This window comes from Cyprinodon variegatus, unplaced genomic scaffold (genome assembly GCF_000732505.1).
Source record: "Cyprinodon variegatus isolate N-32 unplaced genomic scaffold, C_variegatus-1.0 Scaffold75, whole genome shotgun sequence".
NCBI classification, from domain to species: domain Eukaryota; kingdom Metazoa; phylum Chordata; class Actinopteri; order Cyprinodontiformes; family Cyprinodontidae; genus Cyprinodon; species Cyprinodon variegatus.
This window is the reverse complement of record NW_015150528.1, coordinates 922,886-943,431: the sequence shown is the minus strand read 5'-3', so window position 1 is coordinate 943,431 and position 20,546 is coordinate 922,886. Positions and strand designations below refer to the sequence as shown.

At 38.7% G+C, this 20,546-nt stretch overlaps 2 protein-coding genes across 2 annotated transcripts; both read left to right on the top strand.

The window, feature by feature from the left end:
• Window positions 1–2,998: 2,998 nt before the first annotated feature.
• Window positions 2,999–9,060, top strand: samsn1 (SAM domain, SH3 domain and nuclear localization signals 1). Its single transcript, XM_015372699.1, has 8 exons — window positions 2,999–3,186; window positions 4,119–4,199; window positions 4,416–4,544; window positions 4,920–5,037; window positions 5,117–5,268; window positions 5,359–5,580; window positions 6,496–6,643; window positions 8,510–9,060. Exons 1-8 carry the CDS (start codon window positions 3,130–3,132, stop codon window positions 8,656–8,658), a joined length of 1,056 nt encoding a protein of 351 aa, XP_015228185.1. The 5' UTR covers window positions 2,999–3,129; the 3' UTR covers window positions 8,659–9,060.
• Window positions 9,061–15,715: 6,655 nt separating this feature from the next.
• On the top strand, window positions 15,716–19,636 carry hspa13 (heat shock protein family A (Hsp70) member 13). The gene is made up of 5 exons (XM_015372686.1): window positions 15,716–15,740; window positions 15,835–16,175; window positions 16,696–16,909; window positions 17,069–17,236; window positions 17,949–19,636. The coding sequence occupies exons 1-5, from the start codon at window positions 15,716–15,718 to the stop codon at window positions 18,518–18,520; spliced, it is 1,320 nt and encodes a 439-aa protein (XP_015228172.1). The 3' UTR covers window positions 18,521–19,636.
• The last annotated feature ends 910 nt before the right edge of the window (window positions 19,637–20,546 follow it).

Below are 20,546 nucleotides of genomic sequence, written 5' to 3'. Positions count from 1 at the left end.
AAAATTTAATCAAATAGGGCTCTTTGAGAGCCCTTTTTTCTCGCAAGTGTACATGTGAGAATTTACCCTGTGTGTATGCGTGTTCTTGTGGATGTAGAATAAGCAACTTTAGCAGCTTTGCAGTGAGTCCCTGATGAATGGAATCACCACTTTTGATATAGGAATAGGTATAGTGATAGCAAGGTGGGCTAATGTTAGCACCATTCCAGTATTGACGTCGATACGAGAACATAATCGTACTTCATGGAAACCCGCACTCGTGGCCTTTCCTAAATTGCATAACCTGCCAACACGAAAAAACCCATGCAGCGCTCACACTATGGATTTTCCAAAAGGCTTTAGGTAAAGCCCAACACCAGCATAGACATTTTAGGATGAAAACGTGTTTATAGGTGACAACTCCTTGAAGTTAAAAAATAAATCTGAATAAACTAAAGGTGTTCTGCAAATATGCATTTCAGGGTACAACCCAAAATATCTAAGGGATTTTATTGGGAGTTTTTAGGGTAGACCCAACCAAATAAGTGAATAATCCTGATGGGGAAGGAAAGTAATACATGGATACATGATGGAAGTATAAATATAAATAAATACAATAATCTGTTAACATTATATATTTGTTTCTTTTGATAAAAGGTTTTTCTTGCTTTTGTATTCCAACCACTTTACTCTGCAACCCCTCAATAAAATCTGGTAAACAGTTAACTTTAAAACCCAACTGATTAGTAACTACAGAGTATCTGTGTGTAAAATTGGTGGGAACTGAACTGCCATAAGGCACTATGAAGACCAAAGAATACAGCAGAGAAATCAGCAGGGTTAAATCATTAAACAATATCTCTATATCATCCATTATTATATTATCCAGAATTAGAAAGAGAATTTGGAACAACCTAACTAGAAAAGGCAGCTGTCATTAAATAATGTTACAGCGATTAAAACATGCATGTCAACAGAAGAAGTGGTGTCAGTTAGAGCTGCTGAAATCCACACATCAGGTGAGAGACTCTTTCAAAGCAACTCGTCTTTTTTAAAAGTGTCAAAACAGGAAGGAAGGCTGCAATACGTTTTCTTTGCAGTTTATTACAAAGTATGTAGAGAACGCAAAACACTTAGAAGTTCTTCCGTCAGATTAACCAAAATTGAGCTTTTTGGGCCAACATAAAAAGTCAGCAAAAGCAGGGAAGACCTGTTAGAGACCTGAAACCATTCTTCCCACTTAGCTTTTATGTACTACTTTCTTTTCACCTCATTGAAAGTATCAATGACGTATTATTTTATTGGAGTGCCGCAAAATGCTGCTTATATTTGATGTTACCATATAGAAATCTTAGCTGGACTTGTTATCCATTTTAAATGAAGCATTGACTGGATTCTGCCTCTGTATGGTGATTACTTGCTGATAATACCACATAGTGGGCCAGACGGAGCTAGAAGGGTATTGCTTTTGCAAACAATAGACAGTTCTTAGAGTGTGACCCTTGATGACGGCCAGTGAACACGTGCAGGATTCATCATGTGTCACACAAAGCAGGGGTCAAAGCTTAACATTTTATTGGAGAAAACAATCAAAGATTAATACATGATCCTGTGTAGAGATTTAGAGCTGGTTATGAAGCCTTAGAGAAACCGGTTCTTAATGACAAATAGATCTAAAACATTGAGCCAAAGCAGGAAATATTAAGGTTAAAACTAATAACCTGTTTTTATTATACATACATGGACAGTATTTTATTTTCTTAGATGCTTCTTTAGCAACATTTGGCACGATATTATCTCCCAATTTTAAAAGTATACAATTCTTTATTAAAAAAATAGAAACATAATTTCATTCAGTCTTATGCCCTAATGTTGGCCTTTTGCACAGTTTTGGCATTTTACACAGCATATCTCTGTAAAAGGTTCCATTTTGTTCCATTTTTCTGCGTCTACATCCTGACTTTTTTTGTAAATGCTAGCTTTAAAGTCATGGTCATTTATTTGATCTTTAAAGGTACAGAAAGATTGAATAATTCAGATAATTTTACTCAGAGCAGATAGTAAAGTGTTTCCCATTTTGCAGAAAGATGAACAATTGCATCAAAATGGAGCAAGAAGTCTGAGACATCTTAGATAAGAAATCCTAATCTGAATAGCCAGAGGTTCAATGGTTGAGGGCAGCTGGATTAGGCCCCAGCTTTGTCTGTGGAATTTCCTTTTGTGTAAGCGATCAAATGAAACCAGCTGCAACTTAACACAGGAACAAATCCCCGGTTACTGACAGATGCCGATTCCTTTGTAAAATGCAAGCTGTCTTGCATTCAGCAGAAGGTCCTTCTGTTTGGTTAAATTTAATCATTTGAAACTAGCAACTGAAATCAGGATTGTGCATCTAATTTGTTTCCAAGCTAGGATATGATACCTGCTGTCAGAGAAACCGGAAATTGTTTCAACATGACAAAGTTGCCACTTTGAGCTGTTCCTCTGTCATACGTGAGCACTTCCTCTAAAGTCCTCACCCCACATGAAGAAATGATTTGTAACTCATGCATCATTTACCATAATCCACTTCCTCATTGTTGATGAAAAAGGGATATTTTCAGGATTTTATTTTTTTTCTACATTTTCTTATATTTTTTTACTTTCACCTTCACTGAAATGATATTGCCTGAGATTTATTGGCACCGAGGGAATAATCCCATTATTACCAAAATGACCAGCAAAGTTACGTGACTGGCTTTTACTCATTGAAATTACTGACCCAGCACTGCCTGGATTAACCGCAGCTACTCTACACTGCTTGCTGATGTGATGTAACATCATTCTCATTAAACTGTCGGAGATGATATCAAACAACATTTCAATTACAAACCCTAAACTGAGCTGTTCCTGGAAGTGCTTCGCTGTTGTGTTTTTTAAGACGGCCACAAAATGCACACTTAAGCATTTGTATTTTTCCCTTTCAAAGCGATACTGCAGCAAAAGACACAGCCAGTTGCCTCACATCCTGTGTTTTGTGAGGAAGTGGACTAGTCAGCTCATCAGCCAGTCAGTCTGAGAGTTAGTTAACACATCGTTGTCAGATCAGTGAGGTGAAGGCGAGAAAAGAGCAGGGACTGGCTGCAACAGCAAGAAAACAAACAGCTGAAAATGTTACAAAGAGCAGCATCAAATGTGTCAGACAAAGCAAGGAGCAACAAACCAAAGGTAGGTTAAACACACTAAACCTTGCTTAGAATGCTGGTGGAACATCATGAGTAAAAATGAGTAAAAATCTACTTTTACATCAACTTAATAACACACTGCAAAAAAAGATCTAGAAATAAGTCAACGTTTCTTAAATCAAGTGTATTACCCTTTTTTTGAGTAGGTAAATAAGATGATTTGCCAATGGAATGAGTACTTTTACTCAAATAAAATAATTAGATAATATTCACTTTAAATAAGAAAATACAATTAGTTTTTCTCCTTTGAAATGTAAATTGTCTTATTCCATTGGCAAAGTGTCTCACTTACCTCCTCAATTCAAGTCAAAATACACTTATTAAAAAAAAAAAAAAATGACTTATTTAGATTTACATTTCTTCCAGTGCAATTTTTATCTCACCCTTAAAAAATGTATTTACAATCAAGCATTGTCTGTTTTGCTGTCAAATCAAGATGTGAACAATTATTGACAAACAGATTTTAAGAATGGGTCCTTTGTGAAAACAATTTGTTCTGCTCATGTCATCGCTGCACAGATCTAAGCAGTTTCAATCCGTTGTTAACTCAATCTCCCGGACGGCTGTCTAGGAGGGTAGAGCTCATATTTAACCAGGATTTTCAAGGATTAATCATTTATATAATTATTTTGGTGCTGTGGTCAGGGGATGATGTGTGCCAGCGGGATAGTTTTGGAAGAGATTATGATGACTATTAGTTTTATGAAAAATTGGGAGGGCCAGAGACTGTATGAACAACTGTTTGTTTTAAATCTGCAAATGCTTCTTCAAAGGAACACGTAAAAACAAATGATGTAAAAAGAAAAACCTAAATGTTTTATATGCATATCTTTAAAAAAATAATCCAGCCTTTTGCTAGCCAGACAATCATAGGAAATAGATTCACAAACAGGTTTGTTTGTTTTTTTCTTTTAGCGTTCTACGAGCTTTGGCAGATTCGAGGGCCTCAGACACCACTCTTCACATGCCAAAACAGAGGAAAATGGGACAAACACGGTTGGTGGACGACTTTGTTTTTCTCTGCAGTCATATTTTAAACCGTAATAATAATAATAATACAGAAAAAATATAGATATAGATATTATTGCACAGCTTTTTTTTTTATTTGCAAGTCATTCTTTTCAATCAGGAAAGTAATGTGTGTTTAAGGACCAGAAACACAAGTGGTTTGTTAAATTTCCGTTTTTTGTCTGTTCACCTTAACCTTCGCAGGTCAGAGAAGAGTCTGATAGTCCAGACCCTGCAAGATCAGCAGGGCTCGGCAAAAAGATGAAAGAGATCTCACTAACCATGAGGAGAAAAATGGGCAGAAAGCACATCAAGTCTCTTTCAGAGGAGACAGTGAGTCACTTTTAACTAACTTTCACTAGCTAAGATGCCTTTGATTTCATGTATATTAGGGGTTCAGCTGACACATAACCAAAAAACCCCCTCATACCTGCAGCATTTACGCAGCCCTGCAGTGTTTTTTATCATCCTCATCTCGTACAAACCCACATCCTCACGCGTGACGCCAACCTTGTCAACAGTAAAATGCAGCTTTTTATTCTGACCTTCGCAAAACTAGAGAAAAAAAAAATCCTCTTTCCGCAAGTTTCACTGTCACGCAGATTATGAGATGAGAACAGTTGCACAACCTCTGTCTTTATGTGATCATTTTAGAGTGTTTCTACTCTGAGCTCCTTCTGATTTCTTTTGTCATTCGGTTTGATCCAGGGGGATGACACAGACAAAGACCCAGAGGCAGAAACAGACAGCAGTCCACAGGTGGAAAAAAGCTCTGCAAAGACAAGCAACTCATTGGAGAGTCTTTGCAGCGGCCAGAGCTCCTCCAGTGAGTGTCTGCATCTGATCATCATACCATGATGCTTAAGAACCGGAGCTGTGTTTTAATCATGTGTTTTCCCTTTCAGGTGGCATCACCAGCGAGTCCAACGGCTCCGGTCAGAGAGACAGTCTGAAGCTGGAGGAGGACGGCTCTTATCAGGGCCAGTTCTGTGGTCGGGCTCGGGTCCACACCGATTTCGTTCCCAGTCCGTATGATACAGACTCACTGAAGCTGAAGGTAGATTCCTGTTAAATTCTCCAGTTTTGACCAACAGATGTTGAGACTGGAACAGAAAATAACTTTCTGATCTTAACTGGTATTTTACAGGCTGGTGACATCATCCACATTATCAGCAAGCCTCCGATGGGCATCTGGACTGGCATGCTCAACAACAAAGTGGGGAACTTTAAGTTTATCTACGTGGATGTTTTGGAGGAGGAGAAGGAAAAGGAGGCAGAGGAGGAAACCCCAAAGATCAGACAGCAGAAGCTGTGCAGGAGGCCACGACCCAAAACACTGCTGGAGTTACTGGAGCGGCTGAACCTAGAGGTTAGGACAGGTTCTAAGGAAGTTTGTTATGATGAGCCAAAACTAAATTATGGATTTTTATTTTAGGAGATTAAACCAGACTTTTCAGAAACAAGTCAAATCAAAGCTTGATCTCACAACTTTTAATTTAAATCACAAAGACATTAAAGGAGTTTTTTGGAATTTCCATGGCTGTCAAAAAGGTTTAGGAAGCAAATGACTCCATTAACCACCTTATTTAATATAAATCTAGATTTTTAAACTTTCCTAATTGCATAATAAAGAGATTTCTTATGTCTTTGTCCCTGAGGCTGAAACTGTGAGACCAAAGCAAACGTTTACCACATTAAAAGTACTCCTACTCATTGCAGCTTAAAGAAAGGATTTTTTATGAATCTTTGAACCTTTGTTAGGTTTGCATCGGATGACTGTTCACTCATGCTACAGATATTTACACGTTTGACGAAAGTCACATAAAACGACCAGGCTTCTAGCTAGCCTTAGCAACATACCGTTTTTAGAACAACCCTGATGTGAAAAATCTTATGAATCTTTTAACCATGACCATTTATAAATAGTTAACAGAAACTAATACTTACTCACAGCAATCCTTGGGTATGAAACATGTTTTGAGAACAGATTATGAATGTGTATTTACTGTTCTCCTTCTCACTACCGTATCAATACCATGCCCTCGATTAGTACTTCATCATAAAGTACAATTGAGGGCCCCCGATTATAATAAGTGTAATAAACTAAAATGTGTAAATGTCAGAGGTTTGCCTTATGGATTTGCCTCAGACTATCAATTTGTTTTAGACTTTAGTACTAACTAACTAATCTGGATTTATGCTAAAGAAGTCATTTGGGTTATCATCTGCAAACTCCTTATAAGCTCCCTTTGAAATATCCCTTCAATTGCTTGTTTTGTTTCAGGAGTACGCCTCTGCCCTGCTGCTGAATGGCTACCAGACAGTAGAGGACCTGCTGCACCTGCAGGAGAAGCACCTGATAGAGCTGAATGTCAAGGACCCCGAACACAGGCGAAAGCTTCTGGCCGCAGCCGAGTGCCGCTATGTAGAAGGTCAGGAGCAGCCCACGCATTCATCACCTCAACATGACTCACTGATCTTAAAGACCTCCTAACCTTCAGAGCCTTTCTCCACCCACATCCAATGTTTGAAAACTGCAGGTAAAGGAGGTGACGCCTGGCAGACCAGGGAATCTGTGGGATGTGAGGGCTGGACGTGGTCTAGGTTGTCCACAGTAAATAAATGCAAAATAAATAACTGAACGCTAAGCTAATAAATCGCAAACCTGAAAATCATTAAGAAGTTTAGCGACAGCGCAACTCAAACCCTCTACAGTGCCATGTATTAGACAGAGGTGCTTTTATACCTCAGCTGCTGACGTCAGTTTTTTGGTTGATGTTACAAAGTTTGGAGCTAAAACCAGCAGTGAATCAAAAATCAAATGCAGTACTACAGTTAGGCATGAGGGCGGCGCCACATATACTATTCAAGACAAAAAAGGAGGCTTAAAATAAATGTGCAGCAAATTGTAAAAATATTGACCTGGAAATGTTGACAGCATTATAAGACATCCATCTATACTGGTTATTTAAGAATAAAAAGAAATAAAAAAAAAGATGATTTGGGGATGGCAAAAACCGTATTGAAATCAGCAACCGGCTGGTTTCTTTTATTCCTGTTGATAAAAATTTTGTTTACACAGTCACCATAGAGCTCAACAACATCGCCGGTAACCTTGCAGTTCTAGAGCATAAGAGTCATAGGGATGAATTATCAAAGGTAATTCTAAGATTTTCTCCCTTTAGTGTTTTGGTTTTAACAATCTTAGCTTGTTAAAGGTGAAATTTACAGTAATTAGACTTACTAACATAGAATAAGGAGAAACTACTTCTTAATTAGAAAAAGCTTTTTTTACTGAGCTGTAAAAAAAGAGAAAAAAATAGTGTAAATCTACAAGGCAATGATTCAAATATATTTAGTATGTTTGGAAAACAAGCAAGAGTTCATGCAGTTTCAGTGTTTATGCCTTTGACCAGCCTTTGCACGACACCAAGGTTCTCATTACCTTATCAGAAACTGTTTTGTTTCGGGAGAAGAACTAAAAAAAATTCCATGTTTTAATCATCTCTAGCTTAGACCATGCCCCGGCCTGCGTGCCACTCTGCACACAGCTTACCGGTGATTTCCTGTCAGTCAGACAGAAAGTGCTTAACAGGACAGAAGGTGTTCCTGTAATCTGCCATCTCAAGCCAGGAGGGCTGATTATCGCCCAGCTTTGAATGAGAGCTGAACTTGCACTCACTGCTGAATCAGAGAACTAGAACATTCACTAGTGGGGGGTCGTGGCATCCTGATGGAGATGCATTGAATGTGATGCAGAGAAGATGTGAATGAAGCAGACTGGAAGCTGCTGCTGGTTGTTTGTTTGTATGTTTGTTTGGGTGAGAGATTGAGCCCCAACAGATGGCGGCTGCTGCAGAAATGACCCTGCCAAGCCTGCTGATGTGGATGAGAGGGCACTAATTTAATCAAGCTGTGCTCCATTAGGTTAGCGCTGTGGTCAGGGGGATTATAGGAGCTTCTGACAAACTAAAAAGTGGAGGAATGGTCCCTGTTTGAGAAGAAGAAAAAAAAGAAGCAAAAGGGGGATAGGATAGCTGATGCATTTTCTACTTGGTCGTGAGAAGTTTTTATTTGGATCTTTCTTCAGTCAAAGTCCAATCAACATAATTTCGGGGTATTTATTTTTTTTTAATTTGAAAAAGAATTGTTTCTACTGAGAAAAAGCTCAAATGAAAAGTTAGAGATTAGCGATCAGTTTCCACTCACTTGCCACAGTTGTTATCTCCTCCTATGTGGGCAGAAAACGTTATCTCTAACATGTTTTTTCACTAATTTGTTTTTATTTGCGGATGCAGGTGATGATACGAGCAATGCAGAGGAGCACAAATCCTCCCAGCAAGAAGAAGACAGCGACTGTCCCAGAGACTCAGGCTGCTTCATCCCGTCAGAGTGTTCGGACACTAAGGAGGACGTAGAGCAGCCTGTAGACACAGGGGATGCATGAGGCGCTCGTCTTATCGCACAGTTTCACAATGATTCTGCTGATGAATTATAAGAATCCTCTCAACATGTAATGTTTACACCCCCTGCTCTGACTCGAAGTTTGTATAACGTGAGAACTCCTTCAAAGGTCACTTAAGGAGGATAATGTCGCCAAAATGCTAAATATCATCTCATCCTTTTGTTGCTTTATAAAAGTAAATGTTCCAAAGTTTGTTGATTTAGATTTTAAACAAATTACAGTATTAATTTGAGTCAGTTATATTTATTACATTCCAAATGATCCAATATTTTCTTTGCAATTCTTAAAGCCTTTATTTATCACAGATGCATCACTTTTATATTTCCCCTCTCAGTTTTTCTTTCCTCTGTATGTAGTGGTTCGAGTGAAGATGTTTGGATGATGGCATATATATATATATATATATATATATATATATATATATATATATATATATATATATATATATATATATATATATACACTGTACATATTAACAAGTGTTTTATTTCTGAGCAAGACTTTGAATGAGAGAGTGTGTTTATGTATCTGTAAAAGAGTAAACCCAATACGCTACTTAAGACATCTGTATTTATCTAATTTCAAAACTGTCTGTATATAAATAAATAAAACAGTTACCTATACTATATGAACTTGTGATTCACTTTTCCTGTAGCTTGCTTTCTGATTTTAAAACACAAAACATAATTGTTATTAATTATTATTATTATTGAACTTTTGATAATTTAATCGAAATAATAGTTATAATGACTGACTGCATTAATATTGTATCATTAATTATTACTATGAATCCTAGTATTAATCATAGCAGGAAAAGGCAGGGGAGATGTAGTGTAGGTTTGTAGTGGTTGCAGGTGTTTAAAAGCAACCAAAATATGTTTTTTTTTTTTTAATATGGCGAATAGAACTCAACAATATTGCAACGTTCAAAGACAAGAGGAAAGCTTTAAAATATGTTTCCCCTCAAAAATGAAAGAATGTTTCCCAATTAGTAACATTTCCATAATTAGCTTTACATCATTTTTTCCAGGACTTCAAAGCACGATTTTCCCCCCACTTTTCTGTATTTAGGTGTAACCCGTGACTGAGGGGGAACCTAAATTACATGCAGACGTGGGTGGAGTAAGAGTCACTGCCTCAACATAGTATTGTGAAATTAAGTAAAAATTTGCCACCTAATAAATTACTCAAATAACGGCTATGTAAACAAAACTACTCAAACACTGGGTGAATAATAGTTGCTCAGGATTTAATATTTAATAATATTCAATAAAATCCATCTCTATAATACTTAACTGATTCCAAAGAATCAGTTAAGTATTATAGAGTATTATATTAATATTTCAACCAATATTAAGACCTTACTTAAGCCATGCCTAACCCTAACATAAAAGTTAATTTACACCATACCTCTGGACTGATTCCCCAGAATAAAAAATGGAGGTTCACCACATTGGGAACAGCCTTCGGTCCCCACAAGCCCTGCTGGTCATAGAAGCAATGACAAAATTGGTTAGTTTGCTAGAAGAGAATACTTTTCAGAAGATAACTGTTCAATTAGTGCTAAACGATAAAGACAAAACTTATATTTTATTTCCTCTTTCCAATGATCATCATTCTAAATGAATCTCACAAAGAGATGGGTTAAAGTATCCACTACAGGTTATGGAAAAACAGCAGGTTCGAAAACCAGTGACTTCTGATGCATTTATATCATGCTTGAAAAAGTTCAATTTAGGCAACTAGATGTGAAGTTTTCTAGAAGACATTTTGCCTCTCATCTAAAAGGTGTCTTCTCTTCTAACTACTGGTGGGGTAGTGGGGCTGAGATTAATATACTGTAGGTCTAACAAATAATTAGGGCGGACAAAAGGTGGCTTTGATCCCTCCCTCTAGATTGGCCAAGAAGGTCAGATGGGGGGTTCTGATGGGTCGTTTACTCCTTCCTCAGAAAGTTTTCGGTGACATGCCTCATTTAAATGTGAGTCAGGTAAGGGCGGATGTGAGGGGAATCTTCTGGGTATTGTTCCTAAAAGTGCTTTGTAGGTGGGTGAAAGGTTATGTCTGTGATCACCTTTACCTCCTCTGTTTTTCCAGGTTGACAAAGCTGGCTTGCTTAACGCCTCTTTCAAACCATCTCTTCCTTTGCAGGAATATGGACGTTGCTGTCCTCAAACGAGTGCCCTTTAGCCTTTAGGTGTAGCTGAACCGTTAAGTCCTGTCCTTAGGAGTTGGCCCTTCTGTGCTGAGCCATGCACTTGTGCAGCGGTTGCTTGGTCTCTACAATGTGCAGGTCTGTGCACTCTTCAGTACACTGAACGGCGTAAACCACGTTGTTGGTCTTTTTTCCGGGTGTGCTGTCTTTGGGGTGACCACAGAAGGAGGATGACAGAACAGGGACACATTTAGACATCCCAGATGGGGTTTTCTGAAAACCAACAAGAATAGGTCTGCTGATAAGAAATAAAACAAAAGAAAAAATATCTTAATTCCCTGTGTTCCTGCTACGCCTCGTCCCAGCCCCTCATTTTGTTGTCTGTCCCCTTCCTACACATAACTTATTCCCCCTAGGGAGCTTGGCCCCCAGACCCAGTAGAATAGTGTATGTATGAGGAGTGTAAGAATATGTTTAGTGTCTGCCTCTGTGTATGTCTCTGTTGAGTGCTGGTATATACCTGTATGGATGTAAGGGATGGATCTGGTAAATATGACTGGATGAATAGTCTACTTGTGGATGGCAGATGATGATGAGCAGAGCAGTATTTATGTTTAACCATCTGGAAAAGATTGTGTTTTTATGGTTGGGAAACATCACTAGATGCGCTCCGGCACTACCATCCATGTTTACTTCTGTAAACACAGAGCATGCTGGCCTGTGATGTCACTGCGTCCTCTACTGCGCATGCGGGACACTTGCATTGTATGCTTGCAGTTCACACATGAGATCACATACAAGTCACATATATTTGGAAATGTGAACGGAAACGCAAAAAAAAATCGGATTTCACAAAAAAAATCAGAATTGAGCATCAAGGCCTACAGTGTGAACGTAGCCTTTGTCAGCTGGCAAGCCGATGGTTCGTTAGGTGCTGGGTTGGGCACTTCAGTGGGCGCTGTCAAATTACTGGTGGCTGTCAGGCCTTGCTTGGGCCTTGTGGACCTGGGGGGACTCCACCTGGGGGGGTGCTGTACCCCTGGATCTCGAACCTCTGGGTTCTCAGTTGGGTTCACCTTTGGCGTGGCAGTGGAACCTAGGAACTATTTCCTCTATGGTTGGGGTTTGGACTTCGGGGGTCGGGATCTGGGTGCTCTTGTCTGCCCTGCGCTGGTGGATGCAGCCATCCCTATGTCTGCCCTCCTTCTGTCACAGTGATCTGGATATCATGGGTTCATATCTCCTCGTAATCAATCCAGAGGCTCTGTAAAGCGATTCTTTGGCCACCCCCACCTGCTTTTGATTTTTCTTCAGAAGAAGCTTTGTAAATCCTGTAGACTTGAGCATGCACATGCATACGTAACACTGGAATTCGGTTCCAGGTTTTCACAGATACACAGTGATACTAAATAGTCAGCTGCAGCTACAGATATATTGTGTAATCACCATAGGTTTTGCCTTCGACACACGGATATCTAAGGGATACCTACTGCTCTTGAAGCTTTATTTGATGTTTACTTTGGTTGTGTGTTGTCGAATTTTAGCTGTTATGCTCTCTGTTTTGTGTTCCTCTCATCTCAAACAGGTGTGGAAAAACACTTATAGGGGTTACTGCATATCTTCTGTGTTGTCTATTTTTTGCTGTTTTTGTATATTCTCTGTTTTAATGCGTTCTTTCTTGTCTCTGTCTAATTTCTCATTCCCCTTAGTTCATATTGCCTCTTTCTTACCCCCTTGACATCTCCTTATACAATTTTACTCCATAAAAAATTTTCAATCAAGTTTCATGTACAAGGACCAAACTTCCCAGGGTTGATTGACGCTTCAGCCGGTAGTTGAACACATTAAATATACCAGTATGGGACAAGGTAGTGGTACACCAGATTATGCGACTATTCTGTTTGGAATTCAGTTTGTATCTGTTGTAGTTTTGCATTTTCCTGTCTTCCAGGATAAAATTTCTCCCACAGGAAACAAAGTTTTTTCCTTACTAATGCCTAATACTAATGCCTTAGTTACAACCAGTGGCTGAGAAATTACCAATGTTCCTTAGAAATTTTTTTCCAAAAGTGTTTTAAACCTAATGTCAAAATGTGAGCATTAGAAAAATAAAGGCCATTAATATCAACAATCATCAAGTCTCCTGGTAAAAGATAAATACACAGTGAAACAGCACATCCTTATGGAGGAACATGTCTAGTGCAGAAGGATCCCATCTCAACCTTAAAATAATGTTGGCTAAGTAAACATTATGCTGGTAGTTTCATGTTATATATATATATATATATATATATATATATATATATATTGGAGGAGAGTATTTGAACACCCTTCTATTTAGCAAGTTCTCCCGCTTAGCCATTGCCATCTGAAATTATCATTGTGGGTGCATGTCCACTGTGAGATATAATATGAAAGAAAATAAAATCAGAAACCACAATATATAATTTTTTTTACTATTTGTCTATTATAGCTGTATAATACAGTGTATTACCAACGGTAACCTTGGAAACAGTGGTCCCAGCTCTTTTCAGGTCATTCTCCTGCTCCTTCCGAGTAGTTCTGGGCTGATTTCTCACCTTTCTTAGGATCATTGAGGCCCCACACGGTGAGATCTTGCATGGAGCCTCAGTCCAAGAAAGATTGACAGTCATGTTTAGCTTCTTCCATTTTCTAATGATTGGTCTAACAGTGGGTCTTTTTTCACCAAGCTGCTTGGCAATTTCCCTGTAGCCCTTTCCAGCCTTGTGGAAGGGTACAATTTTGTCTCTAGTGTATTTTGGCAGCTCTTTGGTTTTGGTCATGTAAGTAATAGGGTTCTTATTGGTTGTATGGGTTGAACAGGTGTCTTTATGCAGCTAATGACCTCAAACAGGTGCATCTAATTTAAGATAATCAATGTAGTGGAGGTGGATGTTTTGAAGGCAGACTAACAGGTCTTTGAGGGTCAGAATTCTTGCGGATAGATAGGTGTTCAAATACTTATTTGCAGCTGTATCATACAAATAAGCAGTTTTAAAAAAATCATACATTGTGATTTCTTTATATATTATTTAGATTGTATCTCTCAGAGTCTCTACAGTGACAGTTTCAGTCCCCTCCATGATTTCTGTGAGAACTAGCAAAATAGCAAGGTGTCCAAAAATATCCTTAACACAAATACAAATTAATGAATACATCTGCACGAATCTGCTGCTGTGAGTCACAAATTCAACTTTACCAATCACGCCTTCATTTTTACTTTTGACACAAATGTCACACTGGTAAAAATTATGTGACTTGTGGGTAGTACCCTTGATCAGACAGCAGGGGGCGCTACTTCTCCATCAGTCTTTACCAACCGAAAATATATTTATGGCCTACTGCCCTGTATTTTATTGTTTATCTTTTAACTCTTCAATATTATGTTATTCTAACAAATTTTTTCTAAGGTACCCTTGTGTGACCATTTTTTAATTACCCAATCATCAACATCCTTTGTGATGGTGAGCCAATAATCACAAAATAAATAATAATAATAATAATAGAAATACATATTTAAAATTCTAAAATATTGTCGTTTTTAACATTTTTAATATATATTTTTACACTTTTACTGTAAGGTGCCTGTCAGAATAAAAAATAAGTAAAATAAAGAACATAATCGTCTTATATGTGTAATATTCTAGATTTGACTTAAAATGGAAAACACTGCTTTCCATGGGACAATAAAATTGTATTATTGTTTTTTAAACATTAAAACTGAAAAATTGTTAAACTTGCAGACTAAATACATATATAACAAAAAAATTATTTCTGGCTAGTTCATCAAATTTAAATTTACCTCGAATTTTTTTTAACCTGTAAATAGAAAATGTAGAGACATCCTGTTTACTTTTTTCTCTGGAAAAAAGAATCCATATCTTTGAAAAATGTTCCCTTTTCAATGAAAAACTCCAGGTCATAAAAGATTGTAAATGAATCCATTGTGTGATCAGCAATGTTAGAGTGCACAGGTACGTACAGAGAAAATCAAATACTTAAATTTAAATGTGTACACTGTGTGACATATTTGGCATGCTCAGAACAGTCAAAGTAGTGATTGAAAGGCGATTTAACATATTCAATATTTAAGCAAATACAAAGACATACAAAAAGAAACCCCCACCCCTCAAAAAAGACAACAGAATGAAAAAGTAGTTTTAAGTTGAAAGTCTCATTTCCTTTTCTTTTTTTTTTTTTTTTTGAACAAAAAATTACTTACATTTTGAAGTAGGAATCACCACTTTTCTTTCTAACATAAAAAAAGAGAAGACAACATATATTATAAACTTAGATATTGCAAAACAACAGAGATGAATGAATAAATAAATAAACAGGCAGTAATATTACAACCAATGTAAACATACAAAACGTAGGAAAAAAGAAATATTTAAAAACAGACAGCCTCATTCTGCAACAAGACAGTTCCTTACATCACGTTAACTTTAGCATTTTGCTGAATAAAAAAACAGAATTTTGACATGTCACAACATAGTTTTTGTATATGTCCATATTTGTCAGCTAACGGATATAAAGATGACGAAACTCTTATTCCCGAGGTTTTGTAAATGCAAATATTGCCTACGACTCTTATTTCTGTATCTGATTGGCCGAGAACACGGAAGCTGTGGTCGTATTTTATTTCTCTGCAGCAGTTATGGTGGAACTTGTAGTCGAAAGCTACCACGAGCTGAACTGTACTCCTAGCAGTTGGTAATACATTTTGACTACATTACCCACAACCCATAGCTAGTGATGGAACGTTGACGTGTATTTTAGTTCTCTACATCAACTAGTTGAAGCCGGTGTTTCCATTTCAGCGACATTTTTGGACTCCGCAGTAAGCTTTAGCTGTTTGTAACGATGTCCGGGGAGATTTCCATGATCGGTAAGTTTCATAGTTAACCGTTTTACAAGCTCAAACGCATCAGAAGTTTAGCCTCTTGGTTAACTTGTGATTAATTTCGGTTTCGGTGCTTTAGGTTCGGTAATTCTGGCCCTGTTTCTGGCCGGGTATCTGGGCCAGCAGTATTTGCCTCCCCCAAAACCCAAAGTTATCGGCCTGGACCTGGGCACCACCTTCTGCTCAGTGGGGGTCTTCCTCCCTGGCAGCGGGAAGGTGGAGGTGATAGAGGATGAGGAGGGGAGGAAGAGCATCCCTAGCGCCGTTTCCTTCACCAACACCGCGGTGTTAGCCGGGTACGAAGCCATGGATGTGGCGGACAGCAACCCCCAGAACACCGTCTACGATTCCAAGAGATTCATTGGGAAGATTTTTGAAGCTGGACTCCTGGAGCAGGAGAGCACCAGGTACCCGTTCCAGGTGGGTCAAACTGTCTGTTATCACAGTAGCATATTTAATTTGGGGGAGCATCTGTTCAGCCCACTGCTCCTCAGAGGGAATGGGTTAAATGCAGGGGTAAATTTCCCTAATGTGAGATAAATAAAGTTGAATTATTATTATTTGGAAAATGGTGGTGGTAGCATCATAATGTGGGGATGCTTTTCTCAGGCTCTCTTTTCATTTTCTGTTTTTTAATCTATAAAGATTTAGGAATTGGAAAATGTTTTTACTCTCACGCTTCATTTCTGTGCTTTTTTTAATTGGTTTATCTAATAAAATCCAATCGAAGCAAAATATGAAGTATAAAACAACATGGCATTATGATGGCATAATTTTGTTTTGCAAGTCATTATCAGATAAATTAGTGTCAAACTGTACTGAAGAAACGGCCTTTTATCGTCCATATCATCGTCAAGATGACTTTAGTTCCGAAAACTGCTTCTGCTTTTTTCTCTAAAACCTTATTTTCCTCCTCCCCCCCCTTTGCTTTGTCCTTCAGGTGATAAACAACAACGGAAGTGCAGAATTTGTGATCTCCACTAACCACACCTTTACAGTGAGCCCAGAGTTTATCGGCTCTAGGCTGCTGATGAGGTTAAAGAAGATGGCAGAGCGGCAGCTGGGAGTACCCATCCAAAAGGCCGTCATCTCTGTGCCTGCAGAGTTCGACGAGAGGCAGAGGAATTACACCGTCCGAGCTGCTAACCTAGCAGGTGAGCTGCTTTAGAAGGAGGCTTCAGAGTCACACAGGGCACCTCCTTGCTTTATTTCTGTGCGGAAGATTAAAAAAGGGCCGTATGAGTCTGGTTTAATCTCCAATCTTAACGTTACTTAAAATTGCAACACCACCTTTTCTCGGCATGACTTGACAGGTTTGGAGATCCTGCGCGTGATCAACGAGCCCACGGCTGCAGCCATGGCCTACGGCCTGCACAAAGTGGACGTGTTCAATGTGCTGGTGGTGGACCTTGGGGGGGGCACACTGGATGTGTCTCTGCTCAACAAACAGGGAGGCATGTTTCTAACCAGGGCAATGGCAGGTAAATGGGTTCACAAAAACATTCAGCTTAAAGCTGATAAAGTTTTATAAAAAATATTTTTTGTTGCTGTTTAATCCTTTATTCAGACAGGAAAATGCCTTGAAACATAGGCTACTTTCACACTGAGGGTCATAATGTAAAATGTTTTTTTTTTTTTTGACCGGTATTATTTTATTTATTTATTAACAAGTTATCTCAGAAGTGACCAGCATGTGCAGAAGAAAAATAACAAAACATGTCAGAAGTCATTGTCGATGGATTAAAAGCTGTTAAGTAGTTGGATAATACAGCAGATGATGTAGAAAAGGAGACGGTGGAAAAAGGTGCTAAACTATTAATTGTGGGTTTTTAGAAGAGCAGTGGCAGCGCTGAAGAAAACCCAATATCAAGATATATATGGGCTATAATCGTGATACACAATATATATCACAATATGTTTAAATTTGCTTCAATAATAATAGTGTGCAGAATTGCACTGATTACTCATTCAGCTTTTATTTTAAATTTGCAACATTTTATTTTCACCAGCTCAAAGCTTTTTACATATACGTAATACTGCAACATTATTTCTTTCAATGGAAGTATTAGACCTTTAACTAGATCACAGCAACCAAATAGGAAACAAGGCAAAAAACACACACTTAAAAAAAAAAATGCAGAATGAAAAAAGAAATTCACCTCAAATTACAAAAACAACCATTTTTTGTTATAGGAAATAACAAGCTGGGAGGTCAAGACTTCAGCCAGCGGTTGTTCCAGTACACCACTGAGCGTGTCCGGCAGCAGTTTGGCATCACCCCCGTCCTCAAGGAGGACATCCACCATCTCCGACAGGCTGTGGAAGCTGCCAAACTCAACCTCACCCTCCACCCCAGTGCCTCGATCAACGTTCCGCTGCACCTTCACGCCCACGATGCCTCAGAGGACCCCGCTCCCCCTTCAGTTCGCTTTCAGGCGGTGGTTACTCGCGAGCTGTTCGAAGAGCTGAACGAGGACCTCTTCCAGAAGATCCTGGTGCCGGTGAAGACGGTGCTGGCTGAGGGCCACCTCGAGAAAGAGGACGTGGACGAGATAGTTCTGGTCGGGGGCTCCACCAGGATACCGCGGATCAGAAAGCTGATCAGCGAGTACTTTGAGAAGGAGCCCAACACTTCGGTGGACCCTGACCTGGCTGTGGTGACGGGCGTGGCCATCCAGGCGGGCATCATGGGCGGCTCCTGGCCGCTGCAGGTGAGCGCGATAGAAATCCCCAACAGACACCTGCGAAAGACGAACTTCAGCTAATCCAGAGTCAGAGAGAGGACTTCTGATTCCTGTTACTGTGGGAGAGAACAGCGCAACATAGCAGCATCTTCTGAATGCCTGGAAGCTTATTCAGCTTTCTGCTTCCACCGTCATCGGGAAATATTGTCGGTGACAAACAAAACATGATTCCAGCCAAAGTGACTCAAAACATTTGCTTTTGCTGCACACTTTGCTCTAGCAGTAATAACAGTTTGATCAGGTTTGATTAAATGGTGTGTCTGTTTTTACTGCTCTGTAGCATCTTAACCGTCATTCAGGGAGCAGTTAAATACCAGTCAGAACTTTTCTATTTATTTATTTATTCTGTTTTTTTTTCATGAGTTTGTTTTAGTTTTTTACAGATCTGCGCTATTCCATTTTGTCGGAGCCTTCAGAAAGCTGCCAATCTGTTTGAAATGCCTCGCTTCATATTGCCGCTTCACAAACGGATTTAATGGATTTCACTGGAACTTACTGTAATATATGAAGGCATTTATTTTAACGCCCCTCTGCAGAGCGGACAGTTTCAGTCGTAACTTCAGGGTTCTGATGGTTTTCAGGGAACCATTTGGGATCTTTACTTTTAGTGCCATGGGTTACTTGCCACTATGTGAAGTAGAATCGATGCACTTTAAGGACTCAAACCTGTTTGGACTTTTGTGCAATAATAGAACTGTATTTAAAGAAATCACCGTGTCATAGGAGTGGATGCTGAAGCTGGGTTCTGACATTCCTACAGTGACCAAAGTGTTGTTCATCAGTGCCTTGTTTGTACAATACTTGTAGATGTTTTACAGACATTCATATTAAGAACTATACTTAGGCTCCATCTGCATTTAATTTATCTTTAGTCAAACCTTCACTGTCTGCTTTGCCTTTAAAAACATGACCTCAGAAATCACCCAACATTCCTTCTGTAACATTTCCCTGCTTTTTTTTGTGCCAAATGTAGTTTAGAACAAATGTGTAAAATATGCTTTAGTATAAAACCTGTAAAGCTCATATTTCCCTATAGACCTTAGAGCTATTTTTGTACTGGAGGTTTTCAGGATCAAACCAGACATGATAAAGAAGGGAAAGTGCTGTGTTCTACTTTTCCACATATTAAAATGTGATTCTTCATCTATTCTTGAGTTTTTATTCTTAAATGTCATCTGTGCAGCTTGCATCCCACACGTCTGTTATTCTAGCTTAATTCTGATGCAGTGGAAGAAGTTAAACTTCCTTTTGAAGGCTCATAAAGATCTACTGAGAAGTTTATCTACAATCACTAAAAGATGCCCACCTTCATTTTGGGGATTTGGAAGATTTCTGCAAACTGTAGGTTTTCCAGTGGAATGATTGTGCCCAGGGTTTCCGTGCTGTCTAGTACTGCCTTTAAACTTTTTTAGGTCATAAGGATGAAAGCAACATTTTGTTTCCCATCCTGTTGGGTCCATCCTTTTCTCCCTTAATTTATGTCACCTCTTCCTTCCTTTTCTCCATTTCTTGTTAGCCTGCTGTAGAAATATTTTATTTGTAATGCTTTGCCATTAGATTTGATATTGGAGATTTAAACAGAATTAAAGAATTGGGCAAACAGTTTTATTTTACCTACACACATTCATACAGAGCATGACTGAAATACATGCATAAATCTCCTTTAGAAAGTTGCACATGATCAGTAAGTTGATGGCATAATAGTTTCTATTTGCAATTTTTGTGAACTTTAGCAGCGTTTGAGATGGGATCATTAGGGAATACCATGAGGGTGTCCAGGTTTCAAATACTTGTAATAACGAAGCTGCAGCAACACCAGTGGTACTCCCAGTTCATAATTTTATGCTTCAATAAATAGAAAGTGTAAAGAGTAATAAAGAAATAATAAACCTTAATGTTTCCATTTGTCCTCATGTAGAGATCAGATGTCCTGTCTTGCAGGACAGTGACAAAGGAAATATTTCCAGGCATGGAGTTGAGGCTTTTGAACCTCTTGAATATTGCCACATGTGGAGCAACGGGCTGAGGAGAAATTTGTGACATACAT